The sequence below is a fragment of the Cebus imitator genome, unplaced genomic scaffold (genome assembly GCF_001604975.1).
Source record: "Cebus imitator isolate Cc_AM_T3 unplaced genomic scaffold, Cebus_imitator-1.0 Scaffold289, whole genome shotgun sequence".
Classification (NCBI taxonomy): domain Eukaryota; kingdom Metazoa; phylum Chordata; class Mammalia; order Primates; family Cebidae; genus Cebus; species Cebus imitator.
Window position 1 is genome coordinate 1,686,654 of NW_016107604.1, and position 24,092 is coordinate 1,710,745.

The 24,092-nt window shown below is 39.1% G+C and overlaps 1 protein-coding gene across 3 annotated transcripts in view; it reads left to right on the plus strand.

Annotated features, from left to right (window-relative positions):
- EFHC2 (EF-hand domain containing 2) overlaps positions 1–24,092 on the plus strand; it is a 193,649-nt gene that overhangs the window by 47,385 nt on the left and 122,172 nt on the right. For all 3 annotated transcript variants that reach the window (XM_017502055.2, XM_017502056.2, XM_037729057.1), the window contains one exon: positions 19,020–19,170. In XM_017502055.2, coding sequence (XP_017357544.1) covers positions 19,020–19,170 — 151 coding nt within the window. The remainder of the gene's footprint in view (positions 1–19,019; positions 19,171–24,092) is intronic.

Here is a 24,092-nt window from a genome sequence, read left to right on the forward strand (position 1 = left end):
TAAATTCAGTCAGGAATGATTATGCCAAATAACCAGACTGTCCATGAGTGGCTGAGATAGTGACACCTTTGCTTTCTGATGGTTCAGTGTACACAACTTTGTTTCATGTACAAAATCATGAAAAATAGTACATAAAATTATCTTTAGGCTATGTGTATAAGGTGTGTATGAAACAAATTAATTTCCTATTTAGACTTGTGTCCCATCCCCAAGATATCGCATTATGTATATGCAAATATTCCAAAATCTGAAAAACGTCTGAAACATTCTGGTCTCGAATTTCGGATGAGGGACACTGAACCTACGTATGTACATATGTGTGTGTGTGTGTGTGTGTGTATGATAAAGGAAAAATATTATAAAAGATAAAGGAACAATCATATATATATATACAAGTACATATTTATATATAAAATCTATCTTTTCTATGGTAGGTGTTTTTCTTTTGTATTTTTCATATTGAATGTCAGTTTTCTTGATTCTGTTTATAAAATTGATTAGCAATGTGATTTCTGCTGGATAGGGTGACCCCCTTTTTTCTCCTAGTATCATTTTTCCAGGAAGTCTGATTTTAAACAGTGGTTTGGAATCTCTTCTCTTAGTAATATCAAGTGTTTTTTAATTGCCTTGCGCAATAGACTCCATAAGGATGTGAAGACTATTTTAGATATGGTTTTGACAGTATTTTCAAGCTTCCAGCTTTGCATCCTACACTGATTTATATATTATTCAGTATTTTTATACATTCATTTTCTCTCCAAAGCTCTGTTATATATACATAATTTTCTTAATTCCTTAAATAGTGCTATGGTTATCACTGTGGTTAGCAAGTGTTCATTTTCTAATTTTTGCTGAAAGGTTAACCAGTGAACAAAGAGCTTAAGTGGTTTGTACCAGTGATGTAGTTAATTAGAGATAAAGCTACAAGAACATTCTAGCATTCTAGCCACTTCCCTTTCCATTTTCATGCATCATAAAATCACGTCTTATGCAGACAAGTAAAACTAAATTTCGTGAATGCTTATATTGCCCATACAGGTGCATTTTATCTTAAACCATAGATTTAGTCATGAAAATTTGAGCACCAATTATAAACAGGTTTATGATATTTTAGTAATATAAAAAATTCTTTGGAAATCATCCCTTTGTAATTTCTCTTTTCTGTTCATTTATGCAACTTACCTTTATTGACCACCTCTTATAGTCAACATGCTAAATGAGATTCAGGTTTGTATAACTTGAGTTTTCTTAAAATAAGATACGCCTATTTAAACACAGTATCCATAGGAACATAAATTTATCAAAAAATGAAGTGAGAGAAAAAAATGAGAATTTGGAGTGAGATTATAACTTGAGCATTGGCATTTAGATGTACCCCCACCTCCACAATCCCAATTCAAATCACTGCAAAATTTTAAAATGTGGAGAAACTAAATTAGTGTTGGAGGCCACGCAGGGGTTCCATCTTCATGCTACAAACTTTGAAGAGTTTCCACCTGATATAGTGCAGATGGGATCATACTGAAGGAATATACCAAAACCAACTTGCAATTTCACTTCCCGAGAAAGTGACAAGAATTGAGTTGGGGTTAGGACAACCTGTAGGGGTTTCTACCTGGTTTACTTTCACAACTATTGATGACTTAAGAGTGTCAGTAGGAGGCCCAGAAATAGTCACACTGAAGTCAAAGTGGGCCCTGCATTTGGGCTTTTCTCTGGTGCAACAGGCAATGGCGTACAAAGGACTGTCCACTCTTCCTGGAGTGGAGGTTGGGTGAATTCATAAAATGTTTATATGAAAAATTAAAAGTTTTTCCTGGTGGGGCCATCCATGGCTCCACTTCCCTTCCTACTTCTCTTGACTGCTCTATATGAATTTATATTAACCAGTCTTCCAGTGAGAGGGGGAATCTAAGAACATTAGGATAGATGGTGAAGGGTGTGAAAGAAAACCCACCCACCCTATTTTTGGGAAAACACCAGTCTAGATAGACTGCTCTTTGTTCAGGAATGAAAAAAGAAACTTAATATAGGGTTTCTGAAAAGATTCTACAACATAAATGGAGAACATAGTATTCAAGAGGCAGAGGAAGAAAAACAGTTATTTCAAAAGTATGTTTTCTACAGAAAAATAAGTATTTCTGATAACAATGTGCTTTGTATACGGAAGTATATAATACAAAGTGAGATGTAAAAGCAAGTTAAAAATATTATTGAATGAGAATGCAGGCAAAAGTTAAAGGGAGACTGCTGAAGAAGGATGAAATATGAGGAATCTAAAAATGCATTACATGTAGTAAAAAAAAAATATTAAAAGTGGGGAGAATGGGATGAGTGATGGAAAAGGTAAACTTGAGAAATTCTCCTGAAATGTAATGGAAAAAGAGAGTAGAGCAATGAGATAATAACAGGTTGGACAGAGGATGGAGCTCTAACATGCAGACAGTTGTTCCTAAAGAATTAATGGCTAGATTAAAAGCAACCAAATTGATTAAGCATGCCATAAGAAAACAATAAAAACAAAAGCAACTTTCTGGATTATAGAAAGATGTAGACCTGCAGGTAGAATACTTATTCTGTACCTGAGAAAATAAAGAAAGAGATCAATAGTTAGATCTACCCTGGCAAATTTTCAAGGATAAAGCAAGGAAATTACCAAGCATCAGGATAGAAAAAGTAGCTTAATCCACAAAGGAGAAGTTGACATCAGAATTCTCAGCAATCCTAAATGCCAGAAGACAATGAAGTAGTCTTTTAACTTTTTGGGGAAAATGTTTGTGACTCAGAAATTCTAGACTCAGACAAGGTGTTATCATTAGTGAAAGCAGCAGTAAAATCTCAGTTATATAATTTATCACAAATATGCTATCCACATACTTTACCCAAAAAAGTTGCTTAATTGCTAGCCAGTTAAACGATAAGGCAAATTAAACAGTTCAACCATGGGGAGGTCATGAAATAAAATGATTCGTGGTAAGTAGTGGAAAGAAACATATATGATAAGTCATGAAATTAAAACATAATGTAAACATTTTGAGTATTTATTGAAAAATAATAACAATCATAAAATGAGCCCCAAATGCAAGATAGGGCTAGGAAAAAAATATGAATTATTTAGAAGAATATACAATTTAACAGAGCTATATGGTCACAACTATGTCAAGGAAAGACACCAACAACACTGGGTTTCTAGGTAATAGAAACACCATATACTTTTTCATGCTACTTTCTATTTTCATATTTTTATAATACATTTGTATTTTTATAGTGGGAAAAGTGCATGCAGGAGACTAACATGCAGGAATTTAAACTTTACCAAAATAAAAAAAAATTCTATGTATACAGCAGAGTTATAATTACAGACACATTTGTGGTATTGACTGCTTTGTTCTTACTTTCCAAATTAAAAATAAACTAAACATTTAGCTTAGTTTATAGAAACTAAGAAAACTTAGAAAATACACAATAAAACAGACATCAGAGAACAGAAAGAAAAATAAATTTAAAAGCACAATTTTATATATCAGTAAACAATAGTTTTGAAAAAGCACATGCAGTCTGAGTTGATTATTTAAAACAAACAATTAAAAACCTAAACAAAAAATACAGAAAACAATGAATTTAAGTAATAAATTCAGAGGAAGTAATATATATAGCTATGCTAACTATGAAGTGAATAGTATTAATTAGCAAAACTGACTTAAGTACTATGCTGGAATTGGCCAATAACTATGGAAATATTAGAGAAAACCGCCAAAGAGGTACTCCAAATGTTAGTGCTTGTCTCTAAGTGGTAGCATTATGGGCTATTTTACCCCGTGTGTGTGTGTGAATATTTACTTTTTTCCCCACTACAAGCCACTTTAATTCTTTGAACAGTTTTTCCATACAGGTAAACTATCACATTTTCCTACTAAAAATATTTCAATAGACTTTTTTCTACTATAAATTTTACTAAAAACATTTGGTTCATTAATTACTTTTTGTCTGTATGAATGCTGTACATTGTGGCTTTTGAAAATCTGAGTTTTCTTTGATGATCGTATTTCTACCAAGATCAATTTTCCTGAGTCAAATTTTATATGTCCAGATTTTGCCAATATTTGACTCTAATATTGATTTTTAAGAAATCAATTTTACCATGTGCATTTTTCCTTCTGTTGCTTTGAGTTTTTAAACAATAACATTTATTTTTTCTCTTTAGTTGCCTCAAAAATTTTATAATAAGCAGGTATGAATTTTGAAGTTAGATATGAATAAAAACCAACTGAAAAAACAAATCCCTCTGTCTCTCAAGACAAAGTGGGCAGGTTGTTTCTTTTGAGCTTTAAAGGTAGAAATAGTTGCCTTTCTAAAATTTAAGTGAAGCAAAATAGTGACATGCCCTGAAAGGACTGGCAAGGTTCAGGGAGCCTGATAATGGGCCTCAGAGCCTCTGTGACTCTGGACTAATGGCCCAGGGACCACTAAGAGTAAATTGAATTTCGAGATTACCGGCTACCTTCACAGCTTTCTGATGCCTCCAGGATGGGAGAGCAGATGCAACAAGTGGCAGACAAATAAATGCTAAATAATAATTCTTTGAGGTTCAATGGAATATCTGTCAAACTGTTATTATCTATCAAACTGAATATCTAGCAAACTGTTTACAAAGTGTCCCAAATTTTGCACATTTGCATTGCAAGATTTTACTAGTAACATGAATAAACTGTTCTTTACATCACTCATGGAATAAATGAAGATTGCTTTTTGATTTAGGCCACTCTTGATATACTATACTCAGAACTACATTGCTCACTCCCTTTCCTAAATAAAGGTGAATGACAGCAAGGTTCTCTCCTGCATGTTAGAAACACTCCAGAGTATATTTGCATTTGCCACGCAAAAATGCAGGGAGAGAGGAGCAGGTTGATAGATTTTTTGGAAAGGAAAACAACTAATTGTGTGTATATCCTGCTTATCTTGTTGAATGTATACTTATATTTTTTATTCACCCAATTTTTTTTTAGAGACGGGGTCTCACTGTGTTGCCTAGGCTGGTCTCAAACTCCTGGGCTCAAGTGATCCACTCGCTTTGGCCTCCCAAAGTGCTGGGATTACAGGCGTGAGCCACCATGCCTGGCTTATATTTTATTTTAAAAAACATGTTTTTTTTTTTTTAAGAGATGGGGAGTTTCACTCTGTTGCCAGGTTGGAGTGTGGTGGTGTGATTATAGCCCCAGAGTCCTGGATTCAAGTGATCCTCCCACCTCAGCCTCCCAAGTAGCTGGAATTACAGGCGTGTGCCCCCACACCCAGCTTTTTTTTTTTTTTTTTTTTNGTAGAGACAAGGTTTCACTATGTTGCCCAGGCTGGTCTTGAATTCCTGGGCTCAAGTGATCTACCTGCTGGCCTCCCAAAGTGCTGGAATTACAGGCGTGACCCACCACGCCTGGCCTATTTTTAATTTTTTTAATAGAATTCCTATAACATACAAATATACACCAATCACCTACCTCACTTTTAAAATTTTACATTTTTTAAAAGACAAGTAGCAGGGTGACTTTATCCACGCTGCAGAGGACAGGGATTTAGATTGGGAAACTCTTTGTACTCTATCAAACTCTCTTCTTCACTGGCTACCTTAAGGCATTTTTGCTGGGAAGAAAACCCTTAATAATATCAAGGGCAGTTTACCTTAGCCCTCCTCCCATCCCATTGTACCCCACCCTAGCAGTCAGAAGCAGAAGTCTTATGAAAAAGTTTTGAGGAGAATATCCTGTCCTAGTTTACTCCATTCCAACGGATTCTTCAAACACATCCTTGACCCTGGGACATAGGCAGAGTTCAAATCTAGTCTATATGTTTTGTCAGGCTACTGGTCTCCTTTCTTTTGGAAGACTCCTGACTGTGCCTCTTCTGTTTAAAGATGGTAGAGGCGACGAGTGTTCTCTCGTAAGGTGGCCAAAGTGTGGGAGAGTGACAGATCTTTGATTCTAGCGATTGCTCGCACTGTATGCAGGGCCAGGCCTGGGTGGGCATACAGGCAATGACTTTTGGAAACCCAGCGAGGGAGGAAGAAGGGAGCATCAGTTTCCACAATAATTCTCTCTAGCGGGATTTTTTTCACAGCTTCTCGGGCTTGCTCAGCAGAAGAGTAAGTCAGAATTGCCGTGAAGCCCACATACAGGTTGGGAAAGTGGTTTAGCATGGGCTCGATGACTGGGTAACTGCCAGTGAAGCAATGCCTGTGGATCTTGTGGTCAGGGGGCACATGTTTTTTCAAGATGCCCAACATATCTTCATCAGCCTCACGACAATGGATCATTATGGGCTTCTTTAGAGAGACGGCCAGCCGCAGCTGTCTCTCAAATACCTTCTGCTGCTCTGAGACAAGCGTGGTACATTTATAGGAATAATCCAGGCCCATTTCACCAAATGCCACAGCCTTGGGGTGTCGTAAGGCTTTTAAAATACTTTTTTCTTGTTGGTGATTATAATTGCGGGCAAAGTGAGGGTGACAGCCAAAGGCCCCCCAAACAAGATTATCTTTCAAGTGATTCTCCCACAGGCCATCCTTTAGGTTTTGAGGATTGCAGAAGCAAGAGATGCAGCCCTGAAATTCCTTAGGGAAGGAGCTGCTATAAATTTGCCTGAATTTGGTAAAGTTCCCTTTGAAAGGTAGTCTAGAATATAACATGTCCAGGTGACAATGGGCATCAATGAAACCCTGCTGGTTTGGCTTACAGAGGGTCCTTGGCAGAAAGCTAGATGCTCGTTCTCCATAAGGATGTTGTAATGTCTCCTCTTGATACACTCTCTTCTCCTTCGCCTCTGCTTCCCCATTTCTAGAGAAGTCAAGTAAACATGAATTCTTAGATGTGACTTCCTCTGTCATCTTCAGATCTCTGGACATGTTTTGGGAGCTCACTGGAAAACTGGTGGAATAATAACTCAGGAAGCTCTGGTGGCTGCTCCTCTCATCCTGGAATATGTTGTTGTTGTTGTTGCTGCTGCCGCTGTTGCTGCTGCTGTGGCTGCTCTTCTCAGCCTGAAATGTGTTACTGCTGCTGCCCGAGGAGGGATAGCAAGAAGACTTGGTACTGCTGAGCCAAGAGCTGGTATAGTCATGCCAAAGACTATAACAAGGCGGAAAAGTGGTATAGTCAGTGGCGTAGTATGTAGGCTCTGACACTACAGGGAAACACAGTGAGAATGGCTCATCTTGAGAGAATATGACTGTGGTTTCACCTTTATCAGACCAGTCACTCCCAGAAGAGGGGTGCTCCATCACCACCTTTTCTTTGTGCTTTTGGATTACTGAATGGGAGTTATAGTCATCCAGAAAACTGAAAGGTGGTGAGCCTTTTTCAAAAATGAGTCGACTTTGGTTACTGGGTTGCTTTTGGAATACTGAATGGGAGTTATAGTCATCCAGAAAATTTAAAGGTGGAGAGCGTTTTTCGCAAATTACTCTACTTTGGTTACTAGGTTGCCCCTCACTGAAGTTTTTGGGAGCATTACCAGTCATCCTCTTGTCATGGGAGCTGCTCATCTCTGGAGCTAACTCCCTCTCTTTTTGAGGAACAAAGATAGTGGCATTCCTGGCTGGTCTCTCTCCATGGTAGGGATACTCTCCTATTCCTGATTGCACACTAGTGACAGCCTCTTCCTTTCCTTTTGGCATGTCATCTCCCAGGATCTCCTGGAGAACCGTCAGATAAGTCAATGAAGAGTCACTATCTTGAGGTCTGCCCTTCCTAGTCTGGAACTTGTTTGACTCCTCAGTTTCATTTTGACCCTCACTTCCAGCTGCAAACGTAAGGTTCATGAAGTTATAGGAGCTAAGTTTGGAATTAACTTTAAGGTTGTACATGCCCTCCTCTAGAGAAGCCATTTCTTTTCCAAAGGGCTGGCAGAGTATATACGGAATCACAAGGACGAAAGGAGCCCCAAATGCTCTGAATTAGGCAGTCTTTGGAGCTAGCCCTAATCACACGAGTGACTGAGGAATAGGAGGAGGAGGAGGAGAAAGAATTTCTGTGGCAGGATAAGCCTTAGGAAAAACGGCGGTGTGCCGGCCACAAAGTACTCCTTATGGGCTTTCGGGCCTTTGGAGGGGGGGTCTCTGTCCCCTTCCAAACCACGTTACTGAGCTCCCCAGGGCAGCAGTGTTTGCTGGGAGATCCTACCTAAGTGCCGCTTCGGTGGTGCTTTTCCGCGTGCGGGCCAACCCTAGAGCCGGAGGGCCGCCACGCCACTCCGGCGCCTCAGGAACTTTTTCAACGCTTTTTTCCTCCCTTTTCAACTCTCTGTCACAGTTCTCGGTGTTCTAGGGATGCCAGAGTCCTTCCACGATGATTTCAAACTGCTTTAGAGAAGTCGCAAAGATCCAGCCCCGGTCGGTAATGGCGTCCGAGCCCACGCCACTCTCCTCAGACTCCTCCAAAGGCGGTCTGATTTTGCGCGGTGCAACTTCCCGGATGTAAAATAAAACTGCTTCCGGAGAGTCAAAGTACTTCTGGGAAGTCAAAGTGCTTCCGGGGAGTCAAAGTGCTTTCCGTCACAACTTTTACTTTTGGTTTGGAATACGAGGCCCTTTGGAGATGTCAGAGACTATGAAATGACTACAAGACACTTTAGGGATCGCACACGGGGTGCCCCTGGGTGGGCTACTGGCCTAGAGGCCCTGATCCCCAAGGACCCGCTGGAGGACAAGGCAGAACCCAGTATAGAAGCAAAGTCGTGGAGCCTGCCCCACCCCCATCACCTCGCCCACTAACCTGGGTCAGGCCGGCAGCCCCCTCCATCTAAGGGCAGCACCCATCCCCCAACCAGCCCCACCATTGCCACGCCTCTTCTCACTGCCCAAGAACGAGTCTACCCAAGCTGCCACCATTACATGTTTTTTGTTCCTCCCATCCACCCGTATGCAGTCTTTAAAAAAAAAAAAAGTTTTAAAAAACATAGTTATGACTGTGGTATATAACCATTTAACCATTTTCAGTCCTGTATGTGTGGTTTTTTTTTTTTTTTTTTTTGAGATGGAGTCTCACTGTCACTCAGGCTGTAATGCAGTGGCGCGATCTTGGCTCACTGCGACCTCTATCTCCTGGGTTCAAGCGATTCTCCTGCCTCAGCCTCGCAGTAGCTGGGACTACAGGCTTGTGCCACCACGCCCAGCTAAATTTTGTATTTTATTTTATTTTATTTATTTATTTTTTTGAGACGGAGTCTCGCCCTGTTGCCCAGGCTTTAGTGCAGTGGTGCGACCTTGGCTCACTGCAATCTCCACCTCCTGGGTTCAAGCAATTCTCCTACCTCAGCCTCCCGAATAGCTGGAACTACAGGCGTTCGCCTCCACGCCTAGCTAATTTTTTTGTATTTTTAGTAGAGACGGGGTTTCACCATGTTGTCCTGGCTGATCTCGAACTCCTGACCTCAGGTGATCCACCCACCTCGGCCTCCCAAAGTGCTGGGATTACAGGTGTGAGCCACCGCGCCCAGCCCAGTCCTGTGGACTATTCACTTAACATTACTGCATAGCCTCATCATTTTTCCTATTGCCGAATGGTTTTCAAAAACATCATGCTAGTGCCAGATAATACTCCATGGAGAATGTAGATGTGCCATAATTCACCAAACCCTTCTCTTTTTGTCATTTCTTCAGGTACCCTTGTTCTACCTTTTTTTCTATGATAAAAAGCTGCAAAGAACATCTTTGCACATATGTTTTTCTGCATTTTGGGTTGTTTCTTTGGACTACATGCCGGGAAATGGAGTTCCTGAGGGGAGGAGGAATTTTAAATTGGCTCCTCATAGCATTATATTGCCGCAGAAGAATTGTACTAACTTAAAATCTCACCTGTGATGAATGGTCCATTTAATAGGAGAAACACACACATAAACGCAATGCCTCGTTGTTATTTTAATTTGCACTTAATCTGATAATTTCTTAGAGTGAACATCTTTTTATTTGTTGACCTGCTCATGAATTTTGTTTATGCTCTCCTCCCATTTCTTTTTTAGGGTCTTTAAAATTTTAATTTAAAAATTTTTAATAAAATTACAGTTTAGTCATATTTGTAAAATTGTTAGCATGTTTTTGTTTATATTTTAATATATTGAAGTTATAACTTATTTATGTTGTCAAATCTTAATTTTTAAAAATGTTTTCTCTTTTTCTCCCAAGCCCACAGTGTTATTCCTCTTTCTGAGGCTTGACACATATTTATTTTTTTGAAAGGTGAAAGGAATTGATTTATTATATGTAAGCCAATAATTCATCTGGTATTTATTTTAGGATCAATTGTACGGGGGGCTATACACTGATGTTTTTCCAAGTTGGTACTTTTTTTGCCTATTGATTTATGACTTCTCTTTCATTATGTGTTAAATTCCTGTTAATAGAGTCTATTTCCAGACCATCTATTCTTTTACACCTACTATATCTCTTGTTACTCTATTTTACTACCTTAATAATTGAACTATTATATTAAGATTTTGAGTCTGGGAGAGCTAGATCTCCTTCGTTACACTTAAATGTTGTATTTAAAATTTATCTCTAATAGGCTGAACTGTTTATTTTATCAGGTAGACTTAAAAAAATAATTCTAGGCCAGGCCCAGTGGCTCACACTTGTAATCCCAGCACTTTGAGAGGCCAAGGCAGGTGGATCACCTGAGGTCAGGACTTCGAGATCAGTCTGGTCAACATGGTGAAACCCCATCTCTACTAAAAATACAAAAATTAGCTCCGTATAGAAGCATGCACCTATAGTCCCAGCTACTTGGGAGGTTGAGGCAGGAGAATCACTTGAACCCGGGAGGTAGAGATTGCAGTGAGTCCATATCGTGCCACTGCACACCAGCCTGGGTGACAGAGTGAGACTTCATCTCAAAATAATAGTAATAATAATAATAATAATAATTCTAAGTCCCTCCAAAACAACTTTCAAATAGCCACTTGAAAAGTTGTTTTTGTCTGCTTATCCAGAATATACTTCACCTATCCTTTTTGTCATGCTCTTCTGTTAATATATCTTCTAGTAAAGATTTTTAGAGTTTTATCTGGGTCACAGAGATTTATTAAAACTATTTTTAAGTGTTTTGTAATTTTTTATTATATTATGAACATACTTCCCCCCCACTGTATGGTATAATTGGTTATTGCTAACACATAAGAATATTTTAAATTCAGGTATGCTTGTACTGAAATCTTCATTAGTTTTTCAGCCTCTGCCTTTGTCATTATTTTGTCTGCCCATAATGATAATTTTTGTCTCTTTCTTGCTAATATTTTTGCTTCATATCTTTCTACATTGTACAGAACTTTTAAAAACAATATTAAATAATGATGCTAGTAGGGGCATTATTGCTTGGTTCCTGATTTTGGTAGGCACATAGTTTAGTTATTATGTTAGATATTTATGCTGTTGTTTTAAAGCAGATGCTTTTGTAATCTTGTCAAGGAACTACCCTTGCAATTAAAAATGTATATGATAGGAAATGGTGTGAGATCATTATATATTTGCTCATATTTCCTAATTGGGAAACATGTTGGCAACTGTGAATAAAATGCTGTTTTTTGTGTAGGTGGCTTGTAACTGTTAGAGACTATTGAATTCTGTTTGCCTGTATTTTACTTAGGATCTTTCTTCTACAAATCGTAAGTAGTGAAATTTCTCTGAAGCAGTAGTTCTCAACCTTGGCTTGCACTTTGTAATCACTTGGGGAGCTTTAAAAATCACTGATGCCTAGGTGCACCCTGAGAGAATCTGATTTCTCTGTGTGTGTGTGTGTGTGTGTGTGTGTGTGTGTGTGTGTGTATGTATGGGGGATGGTAGATGTCTGTGGCGGGGACTGGGGAGCTGATGGAGGGGCAGTGTGGCCATAGCATCAGGATTTTTAAAAGCTCTGTAGGTGATTCTAATGTGCAGCCAGGATGAGAACTCTTGTTTTATGGTTACTTTGTTTTTCATGGTACATCTGTTAGGCATAGGAATTCACCTTTGTAGCTTTCTATCTTTCTTTTGGTATCCTGGGGAGTTATTTTAATTTGGTAATTTTCTTTTCCTTGAAAGTTTGAACAAATTCATTAGTAAATCATCCTGGTTGGAGACTTTGTTGAGGCAATTTCTTGGTAATATTTTTCGCTTCTTACTTGGTTATTAGCTTATTCATTGTGTTTTTGATAAGTTACAGTTGTTACAGAATAGCACTTATTTAATTGCAATTTTAAAATTTATTTTCATATGCTTGCATGATTATTGTAAGATAATTTATCTTATAGTTCATATCTTATAATTGCATCTCCGTCACGCACTGTGTCATTTTTCATTTTATTTATTTATATATTTCTTGATGAGCTTTGCTAAAATCTTAGCAATTTTATTCATTTAAAAAGTCTGTGGATTTATTTATTGTAGTTGTTTTTCTTCTTTCAAATTCATCTGTCCATACTATCTTTTTTGCTTCCTGTTTTTCTTATGACAATTTTTTGCTTTTTCAAAAGCTTTTGTTTGTTTTTTTTTTTGAGGCAGTCTCACTCTTTTGCCCAGACTGGAGTACAGTGGCACGATCATGGCTCACTGCAGCCTCTGCCTCCTGGGTTCAAGGGATTCTTCTGCCTCAGTCTCCTGAGTAGCTGGGATTACAGGCATGCACCACCAGTCCCAGCTAATTTTTTTGTATTTTTCATAGAGACGGGGTTTTACTATGTTGGACAGGCTGATCTTGAACTCCTGACCTCAAGTGATCCGCCTACCTTGGCCTCCCAAAGTGCTGGGATTACAGGCATGAGCCACTGAGCCCAGCCTTAAAAGCTTTTGTTTGAACCATTGCTGACTGGTTCTAAACTCTGGCTATGTTTCAGAATTACTTGGGGAGAGTAGGAAAGAAAAATAAATATCTTATACTTGCCTATCTCAAGGTTCATGGTTGAGACCTCTGTAACAAAGGACAGATTAACAAGAGAAAAGCGCACCAATTTATTTAATGAAAGCTTCAGGAGACATGGAGCCTTTAGAAATGGCCCAAAGAAACAGGGAAAAACTGTATTTTTATGGACAGTCATGTAGAACTATGATTGGAGGACAAAAGGATGTGATCTAATGGTAATAAACTGGGGGAAACTTGTAATAGCTAGACTTGTTTGTTCAGATTTTTTTTCTTCATCCCTATGTGACACTCCTTTCCTATGAGTATAGGGCAGGACACCTGTCACATGAGAGTCTATAGCGAAAGAGGAAGGGAGAAGGTCAGAGAATGACCTTCCTAGGTTTTATGACCTGCTTCCACAGAGAATGATGGGAGGTCAGAGAGACCTTCCTGCTTCTGCTTTTTCTCAAATGCCAAGATGCTATATTCCTCGGCATATTTGCTGAGGTAGCATTCCTGAACCCCATCATTACTGTTTTTTAAAAAATAGTAATAGTCCCCTCCCCAAGGTTCTGATTTAATTTATTTAGGCAAGGGTCTGGGTCTTTATTATTTTTATTATTTTTATTTTTTGACGGAATGTCATTCTGCCACTCAGGCTGGAGTGCAATGGTGCGATCTTGGCCCACTGCAACCTCCGCCTCCCAGGCTCAAGCGAGTCTCCTGCCTCAGCCTCCTAAGTAGCTGGTATTACAGGTGTCCACAACTGTGCCTGGCTAATTTTTGCATTTTTAGTAGAGATGGAGTTTCATCATGTTGGTCAGGCTGGTCTCGAGCTCCTGACCTCAGGTGATCCACCTGCCTTGGCTTCCCAAAATATTGGCATTATAGGCGTGAGCCATTGTGCCTAGCTGAATCTGGTCTTTTAAAAAATTTTTAAAGTTCCTAATGTGTAGCCAAGGCTAAGAAACACTGTTAGCAATTTATCCTCTCTCTCAGACTCTAAATTCTTTTATGTAATAATTTGAATCCATTAATTTACCCCAGATTGCAAATTTGCCTATATCTTATAAGTTTGCATGGCCTTATATTTTATTATATGTGTTTATGCAAATTTTAGTATATAGATTTATGTAAAATTTATGTTTTTTTGTATTTTTAAATTTATTTTTTGTGCAGTTATGAGGAGTGACAATTTTTGTTTATAGGTACATTATACACTTCTAGTTGTATTACTTTGTGATCAGTGAATACAACTTGTGTATTTTTCCTGTTTTTAAAATTTATTAGTATTTTTGTGAATTAGCATATGTTTCAGAAATATTTCTGTAAATATATATATTGTCATGTATAAACGAGCCATCCTTTATATGCTACACGAAATTTGTTATTGTTTATTTCGTTGATTATGGGATTCTATAATCATGAGAGAAACCATTGATTTAATAACACCTTTTTCTGGAAGAATAAACAACACTGCATTAAATGTACACACATTTTTACTATCTACTAGCTAACATATAGGGCATGTATTTCTCCTTACCAGTATGTCCCTTTTATAGTACTTCACAATTTAAGTCTGAGCCTTTTTCATAAAACAGAGCTTAAACATGTTAAGCTTGGACATGTGATGTTGACCTCTTTATAAAATGTCGAGGTTATTGAACATTGCTAATGTTTCATCTTTCTTTCCTGACAGCTTCTCTAGAAATTCAGCTGTAAGTTTTTGACACTTAGATGTTTGGTTCCTGAAGTAATAGTCTTTCTGACTCATGCATTGGCCATATCAGCATCCCCATCTTTAAAAATTATATGACTTATTCTAAGAGATTAGGGTTTTGCTTTTGCCTTATGATTGCATGGTCTAGCCTCCAGTGGACAACCTTCTCCATGCAGTTATTTTTTGTGCCATACTACATCAGACAGTAATCTTTTTGAAACATTTTATGTCAAAGTTAGGAATCTAATGTTAAAATCCAGCTTTTTGGGATATGCAATGCAAAGCAAATAACTCAATTGACTTGAAGATAGGATAGATCCTTCCCTACAAAGCTAAATTTGCACCATACATCAAGTTAGAACTACTTGCCCATTAAAATGCATTCTTTTTTTTTTTTTTTTTTTTTAAGACAGAGTCTCCTTCTGTCACCCAGGCTAGAGTTCAATGATGCAATCTCGGCTCAATGCGACCTCCGCCTCCTGGGTTCAAGTGATTCTCCTGCCTCAGCCTTGAGTAGCTGGGATTACAGGTGTGCACCACCACGCCTGGCTAATTTTTGTCTTTTTGGTAGAGATGGGGTTTCACCATGTTGGTCAGGCTGGTCTCGAGCTCCTGACCTTGTGATCTGCCCGCCTTGGCCTCCCAAAGTGCTGGGATTACAGGTGTGAGCCACTGCGCCTGGCCAAAATGCATTCTTGATTGCTTTGAGATTCTTATGGCTTTAGTTGTAAAAAGATCCTGAATTCAGAAATATTAACATTTAAACTTTTTCCTTTGGAATGAGGAAATCATATACCTGTTATTTAAAGCTGATTGATTTCAGACTCAGGGCTTTTTTTTTTTTCTTTTTCTATTTTGTTTTTTCTGTCACCCAAGCTGGAATGCAGTGACATGGTTATAGCTCCACTGAAGCCTTGAACTCCTGGGCTCAAGCAGTCCTCCTGCCTCAGCTTCCTGAGCAGCTTGGACTATGAGGCACGTACCACCCTACCTGGCTAGTTAAATAAAGAAAAAATGTTGTAGAGATGGGGACTCATGTGTTACCCAGGCTGGTCTAGAACTTTTGGCCTAAAGTGATCCAATCCTTCTGATTTAGCCTCCTAAAGTGTTGGGATTGCAGGTGTGATCACTGCACCTTGCCTAAGGTTTTATATCCTCTAGGGTAAGATTAAAATTCCAGATTCCTTGGGGATCAGGCAGATAACCTCATATAATATCATAGGGCCTGCAGAGGCCCGTGGGGGACTGAAGATCACATGCCCCCACCAAATGATATTTATATTCTATTTTCAAGAAAATTGCAGCCAGGTACATCTTCTAGAACCTCTTTTTCTTTTTTTTTGTTTTTCTTTTTCTCTCTTTCTTTTTTTTTTGAGACAGCATCTCACTCTGTCACCTGGGCTGGAACGCAGTGGCGCAATCTCAGCTCACTACAACCTCCACCTCCTGGGTTCAAGCGATTCTCCTGCCTCAACCTCTCAAGTAGCTGGAATTACAAGCCAAGTGTGCGCCAACACACCTGGCTAATTTTTGTGTTTTTAGTAGAGACAGGGTTTCACCATGTTGGTCAGGCTGTTCTCAAACTCTTGACCTCAAGTGATCTACCTGCCTCAGCCTCCCAAAGTGCTGGGATTACAAGTGTAAGCAATCATGCCTGGCCTAGGACCTTATTTATCTAGTTTCTGCTTGGCATCATAAATGATGATAACACCTTATGTCATAATTATGTTCCTATAAATTTTCATTTTTAACAGTTTTTATTTTAGGTTCTTTTTTCTGGATTCTCTGATACATCAAGTTCCATTGCAATTAGGTCATTTATTTTTGTGAGATTACTTCTTAATCTATTTGGTGTCTTTCTTCTTACATTCTACTTTGCCACATTTTATAATTTCCTCTCCCTCTTCCTATTTTGTCTTTACATCTCTACCTCTTTCTGACTTGCTCTGTATCTTTCATGCTGGAGTTTGACAGACCTGTATTGTCATAAATCAGAACATGAAATATCAGTCTGTTCCTCATCTAGACATATTGAAGCCCAACCTAAAATAATGTCTTTCCTTTTCCTTTATTTCATTTTGGCATACTTTTCTTTTAATCCATCATTTGATTGATAAATATTTAATGAGTACATATATGACAATTGATCTATGCCAGTTGTCAATTGACGTGTGCCAATGTATTCATTCACAAATTTATACTGGTAGAATTTAGTATATAGAGGTGGGTGAGAGCCAAGTATATTCTCTCTACACTTTTCTACTTGATTACAAAGAAAAAAAAATCTCATATTAAATATTACCCACACTGAAAGTTTGATGAAGTTCCAGCTCTTTCTCCTTTTAGGTGTTCTTTTCTTCCTCCTCATTATTTAAAATAAAAAAAAGATACTTTTAAGACAGAGCCTCACTCTGTCACCCAGGTTGGAGTTAAGTGGTGAGGTCATAATTCGCTGCAGCCTCGATCTCCTGGGCTCAAGCGATCCTTCCACCTCAGCCTCCCTATTAGCTGGGACTACAAGTACACATAACCACGCCCAGCTAATTTTTTAATTTTTTTGTAAAAATGGGGTCTCATTATGTGTCCTAGGCTGGTCTCAAACTCTTCGGCTCAAGTGATCCTCCTGCCACAGGCTTGAGCCACTGTACCCAGCTCCCTCCTCCTACTTAGAAAAAAAAATTGAAATATAATTCACATGACAAAAACTCACCATTTTAAAGTGTCCAACACAATTCAGTGTCTAATATCTTTTTTTAACTGAGGTAAAATTCACATAACATAAAATTATCCATTAGCCATTTTAAAGTGTGCAATTCAGTGACATTTAGCATATCCACAAGGTTGTGTAACCATCACATCTATCTAGTTCCAAGACTTTTTTGTCACCCCAGAAGGAAGCTCTATAGTTGTCCAACAGCATCTTATCTGAAATGTTCACTCAATACAAATGTGACAGCATTCTAGCAGTGGGGTTTAGCTAACCTAATTGGAGTCAGACCAGACAAATTTCTTAAGAAGGCAGCTGAACATAGGACTATTTGGGAATGAAGCCAAAGGTGCCATTTTGAAGGGTGTAGATCTCTGGGTTCACCAGATTCTTAGAACCTGTTCCTGGAAGGGCAGTGCCTGGTTAGTATTTGTAACTGATGTATGCATTTTGAATATAATCATTTCACTAAAATTTATTTCTCACACCATTTATGGCAATTGACAAAGCTTCTTGTGTTGATCAGAGAAAAAGCTACTGAGGCATTTTGTTAGCCACTTCTGAATTGTGAGCTTCTGATAGAAATTTGCTAAACACTCCTGGAGTATATATTCTTAATTAGGTTAACTGACCACCACCCCTAGAGGGTAGATTGCATCTAACAGACTCTTTCATATATACCATATTGTCCACGTTGAATAACCCTGGATTTACATCATATGCGCAGTTAACTTTTGCAACTTCAATTATAAAAATCGATCAAAAGTGAGAGACAAAGAGAATATTTAAATGGAGCTCTTAGAGAGCCTGAGCCGCAGGTCAAGCTTGAAATGGCAGCCTGAATCCACTGTTCCCACAGTTGTCCTCAATTACCTTGTCGTCCTCAGTGTGTGAGCAGGATGCCATATTAAGAATGATCCCAATGGTTAAAGATATATATTATTCATACAACATGGCACCTAAGCATAACGAAATGATTTTAACTGGTCTTCAACTGAGGAAGCAGGCAGTCATCTGCTTCAACATGGGAGAAAAATGGGCTGTGTTTCGCTTACTGAGAGGCACAGTTTTCTAAAGTAGTTAAGGAATTTTCAAGGATATTTTTGACTATCTCTGAATTTTGCCATAACTGCTTTAGAATCCACCTGTCTTTCCCTTCTTTATTCCCTACCACCCCCATACAAGATGAGTCTGAGTCTAGCATTGGACTAGGCTCCTTGAGGTTCCCGAAGTGTAAGGTAGGGTCTCCAGGGCATTGGAAGAATTTCAGATATGCCTGCTTGAATTGCCTGAAGGCAAGAAATCGTCAGGACTAACAGTCAGGATAATTTTATGCCAGAACCAAGGCAGCTTTGTGTTATTGTTAATGGGAAAAAAAATGACAAAACTTACTCATCTTGTGAGAAAGAATATTTTGTCTCTATAACACATACATTTAGAATCCCACTGTGAAATCCCAAAGGCAGACTCTAGTTCAGTTTCTGGTAGAGCTGAACGATGGATGTATTACTTGAATATCATTTCCTTGTTCTAACCAGATGGTGATAAAAGTGTAAAATAATCTTTATGTATTGTATCTTAGATCGTGTATCCATTCGCATAGCTGATGTATAGAATGTCTTCTTCGAAAAATTCTCTCTACTTTTTTCTATATTAACAAAAAGTATACAAGCAGCTGCTTTAAGTTTGCTGAATTTTCTTTTCAATTCTTAGTTTCTAATTGCGATTCCAACAGGTATTATCTTTTGATGCCTATTTGGAAGAGGAAGTACCTGATAAAAGCCAAACCAACTACAGAATAAGATACTATAAAATCTACTACTATCCTGAAGATGACACAATTCAAGTAAATGAACCAGAGGTGAAAAATAGTGGATTGCCTCAAGGTATCTATTTAAAGCCGATTTATGGTTCTTTCACTTCTGACTTCTGCCTTTATATATTGTCTGTCTTTAGTTTTTCAAAAGACTGCATGCTACTGCTTAGGCTGTCTAACCTGCTGGCAATGGTGAATACAAACATGCCATTAGCGTGTAGTTATTGATGGTGACTTACCGGCTTTCTACCTTCTGCACCTCAACATTGGCCGGGTCTCTCACTCCTCTGTGGCATACTTGTATGTTTTCAGGTGCTGCTCTGGTATGTGTCTTCGATTTTTTCTTCAAACCCTTTGGTCTCCTTGCTGCGAGCAGATCACTTCCTTCACCACTCCATTAGGGGAGAAGAGAAAGCTGTTCTCCACTGTAGCTTCCAGATTGGCATTCTCTTCTTGAATTTATTGTCATTTGTTCCAACTACCCCCTCCTCGTCCTCATACCTGTTAACAACAAACTTCGACGGTACCTCACCAGAGAGTCATTGTTCCTTCACCCCATGTGTGCAAGTCATCTTTGTCCATACTCCACTCAGCCACGGATAAGAGTTAACTCTGTGATGTGGCCACCACTTAATGCAATCCTAGGTTGCATTAAGTATGGCACAGATCAATGGAGGTGCCTGATTTCTTCTGTTTGTGCTATGGGTCCTTCTCTTGGGATGCTACTGAGTTCTGGATGACTTCAGGGGACAGAAACTACAACGGCGTAAGAACTGAAAATTGTCATGTGCAAGACAGAATAGCGAAAAGGGATATTTGTAATGGGGAGACTCAAGTGTGTTTGATAAATATCCTCAGGAATCTAAAGGGCTGTCATGTGGAGGAGGGGTGACCTTATTTTCTGTATCTTCATGGATGTGACGTAGGGGTCAGAGTTCAGGCCAGTAAGAGGAAGAACTTTCTGGCAGAGAGCTGCTAGAAGTTGTAGTGAATGGACCTGGATAGGGTTGGGGTTAGGGGTCTGGTATAGGGGTGGAGGAGAGGAGAGTCACAGATTTGTTTGTTCCTTCGTGTAGACAGATGGCCCTGGGGGCAGGTCAGGGTTGTTTTTCACTGATGGCTTCTTAGTAGAAGTATGAGAGGATTTGAGTGGTCGCTGGTGTAAATGACCTTTCGGGGTACTTTGTTCCCTGAGGAGTTATGATTCTTGGGTGTGCTGTTGTTTCTTAGCCTTTTAGAGTATTGCCACCTCCAGTATCTCAGGCTCTGAAATTGCCTTCTCTGACTACAACCTCTACTCCTTTTACTTTACCCACTTGCTCATAACTACCATTCCTGTTCTTAATTCTCCTAGAAAAACGTATCCTGAGTATGTCCATGTCTTTCCACCCCCTTCACTACCATCCTCACCCAAGCTACGCTACCCCCATCTCTTGACTAAAGGAATGGAATAGCTGCCTGACATGGTCTCCCTGTTTCTATTCTTGCTCCTCCTCCTCATACAATCTCTTCTCTATGCAGCAGGGAGAGTGTTGTGTGGGATGTTACCTGGATGCAGTGGTGGCCTCTGAGAATTATACATTCAGGCTCTCCCAGAGGCCACAAAACAGAAGGCTCATGGATCACATTAAAATGCACGAATCACATAATGCATTAAAGTAATTTAAAACACATGATGAGAAGCAAGAGGGAAAGAGATAGGGTAGGTTCACACACTTGGGAGAGGGTACAAGTAGGTGGAAGGACCATACTGCCTGAATCCTGGGGCCAGCAATGGTTCTGTCTCTGTTTCACTACCCTTCGCTGCTACTAATATGGAGACTGGAATTGAGGTTCAAGCAAGGAGAACCATGGACAGAAGGGGCCACGGGCTGAGGGCACACACTGTCTCCGCTAGTGAGATGCAGGGAAAAGTGTGCCTGGCCATGGCTGTCGCTTGTCAATAAGCCTGCTGAATAGTCTTGGGTTTTGTTTGTGTTTCTTGGGCAGAGGTCACATGGGGCCAGAATGGGTGTCTCCAATGAATGAGTGGCCATATTGAGGCCTCATAAATACTGGGTGCTCATGAATATTTAGTGTCCCTTATATATTTAGCATATCATGAATATTTAGAGTCCAGGTGCCTCATGTATATTTAAGACCTACTGATTATTAGTTATCCTTTGGTTTTTCTACCCTTTCTTTCTATGTTTAACATACTCATGCTCTACTTAGCCTACCTACCCATCGTTATTTAACACAACTCATGATTTCTGCCTATGTTGAACAAATTTTGCTTACTAACTAGTAATCCAGGCCTGAGGGCTTTGTATTGATATACCACAATGAGTTCAAGGGGGAGAAGCAGGGATTTGAGGGCCACGGGCTCTGAGAATAAGGTTGTCCTGCAATGTCATTAAATGTACAAGGGGCTTCCTTAAATGTTCGTGAGATTGAGTTTTTTCTTAGAGCATGGCTTCATTGTGTCTGGTGGTTGGAATGATGAATTTGGAGCCAGCCAGCATTGCCAAGAAGTGTTTGTTGGATGCCTACTCTGTGTCAGGCACTATGCTGTGTTTTGGGAAAATGGACAAAAGGACTGAGTCCCATCATAGCCCAATCTCATAGAGCAATCATAGGCCACCAGATTGGAGAAGAAAGGGAACAAGGCCACTAGTCCAAGAGTTTTGCAATTGTTCAGGCTAGAAATGCTGAGTGTCCAAACCAGGACAATGATGGTAGGAATAGAAAATTGGGGCAGGATTGGAGAGACATTTGTTGGCAGAGTTGATAGGCATCGGCCAGTGATTAAATACAGAGAGTGAGGAAGGGGAATATCTAATGAAAAAATGCCTATGTTATCATTATCTCATTTAATCTCCTGATGACCATGTAAAGTAGTTATTGTCACTGTCAACTTTTACAGAAGAGGAAAGAGGCTTAGGGAGGTAATTTGCTCAGCCTGTTTTGCATTGCTCTAAAGGAATACCTGGGGCTGGATAATTTATAAAGAAAAGAGGATTATTTGGCTCACAGTTCTGCAGACTGTACAAGATGCATGGCACCAGCTTCTGCATCTGGTGAGGCCTCAGGAAACTTTTACTCATGGTGGAAGGTAAAGGGGGAGCAGCAGTGTCACATGGCAAGATGGGGAGCAAGAGAGAAAGGAGGAGATGCCAGGCACTTGTTAAAAATTAGATTTTATGGTAACCAATAGAAATAACTCACTCATTACTGCCAGGACAGCACAAAGACATTCATGAGGGATTCACCCCCATGACCCAAACACCTCCCAGCAGGCCCCACCTCCAACATTGGGATCACATTTCAGCGTGAGATTTGGAGGGGACAAATACCCAAACTATATCAGCCTTAGAGGGCCTCTATGGTTGAGGAGATGATGATACCTTTATAAAGCCTAGGAGCACAGAGCAAGAAACAGGATTGGTGTTTGAAGCTGGGGTGTGTTTGTTTCAGGGCATGAGGCCTTTGAAAGGGTGTTAGGACATCTGTGTGGTAATGTCCCTCCACACAGGTGGAAACTTAGGATGTGTTTTCAGGAAAAATGTCAAGACTAGAAATGGAGATTGGGAATCAGAGGTGCCCAGATCTTGACCAGGCTATTCTACTCTGTTGGAGGAGAGCCACCGGTGAGGTGATGGAAAGAGAAAGAGAATTCAATGTAGTGTCTCTGCTTGGTTTTACTCGTGGTGGGAAAAGAGGAAGATTAGTATGAGGAGGCAATACGAGCTGTCCTCATTGTTCTTTGTGTTCTAACTGAGACTCTGTCCTCTCCCTGGTCATTTTATTTGGTGAATTTATGGCTTAATGGGAAATCTTTCAGGAAATGTGGAAATGCCTTAACATTTTTAAAAAAAGGTTTTCACAAATTTTAAGGTTAAAAGTATGACATTTTATTTTATAAAGGGACAAGAGGTTTTAGATTCTTTAGAGTCGTTTTAAACATATATAAGGCAGTTTTTAAAGATTGGCAAGAATGCATTAGAAAACAGTTGAAGATTATTTAAGAACAAAGAATTTACAATTTATAATTTCTGTGGACGTCTGTTTTACTTATGTGTATTTGATTATGTAACAGTATTGCTGTAGGAAAAAAATACTTTCTTATAGTTTCTCACTTAAGCATTTTGTTCTAATATTCCCTAACTAAGCTCTGCTTATTTTCTGATTACTTTCCCACCATGACATCAAGCTTGCACAAATGATAGACTGGAGGTCACAGGACACTCCAAGCCTGGATTAGGGACTTGCATTATTATGTTTTCATTATTACCTGTCAGATGAAAGCTCATAATCCTATAGCTCACTGATCCCTGTCCAGTTCATATTAGTTTTATTAAACTATCCAAGAAGAAATATGAAATGTAGCTTCTTTTAGAATCTTGGAAAGGCTTTTATTAAGACTTCAATTCTTTCAGACTCTTGATTTCAAATCTCACACAGGCAGATTCTAAAGGCAAGCTGAAGGTAGTCATAATGATGTACTTGAAAATCATTCTTGTGGAAGGAGGGAGGAATACTATCATAAAGGCTCAGAAAAAAAAAAAGACCCGAGTAAAAGGTAATTTTAAAGTCTCTGGAAAATTTCCGAATTTTTAATTGGCTCACTGTGGTCAGGATACTTCCCTGTGTGAAGACACAGCTCAAGAGTTGTGTATAGAATACACAGTAATCACACTGTGTAATGACATTAAATTTGTCAGCAGAGTAGAGAAATTTGGAAGGCTGTAGCAAATCCTGTAGAAAGCAAACACGAATAACCACTCTGTCACCAAGCTTTGTTTAGAGAGAAACCAGTCTCTATTGAAATATTTAATATGATAATTCTAGTTAAGGAAGGTCTGTTTGGACTGCAGATAGTTTGAAAAATCATTTAAATGCCTTCTTCAAGCTTTTCCTTTTCTTTCTTTCTTTCTTTCTTTTCTTTCTTTTCTTTCTTTTCTTTCTTTTCTTTCTTTTCTTTCTTTTCTTTCTTTTCTTTCTTTTCTTTCT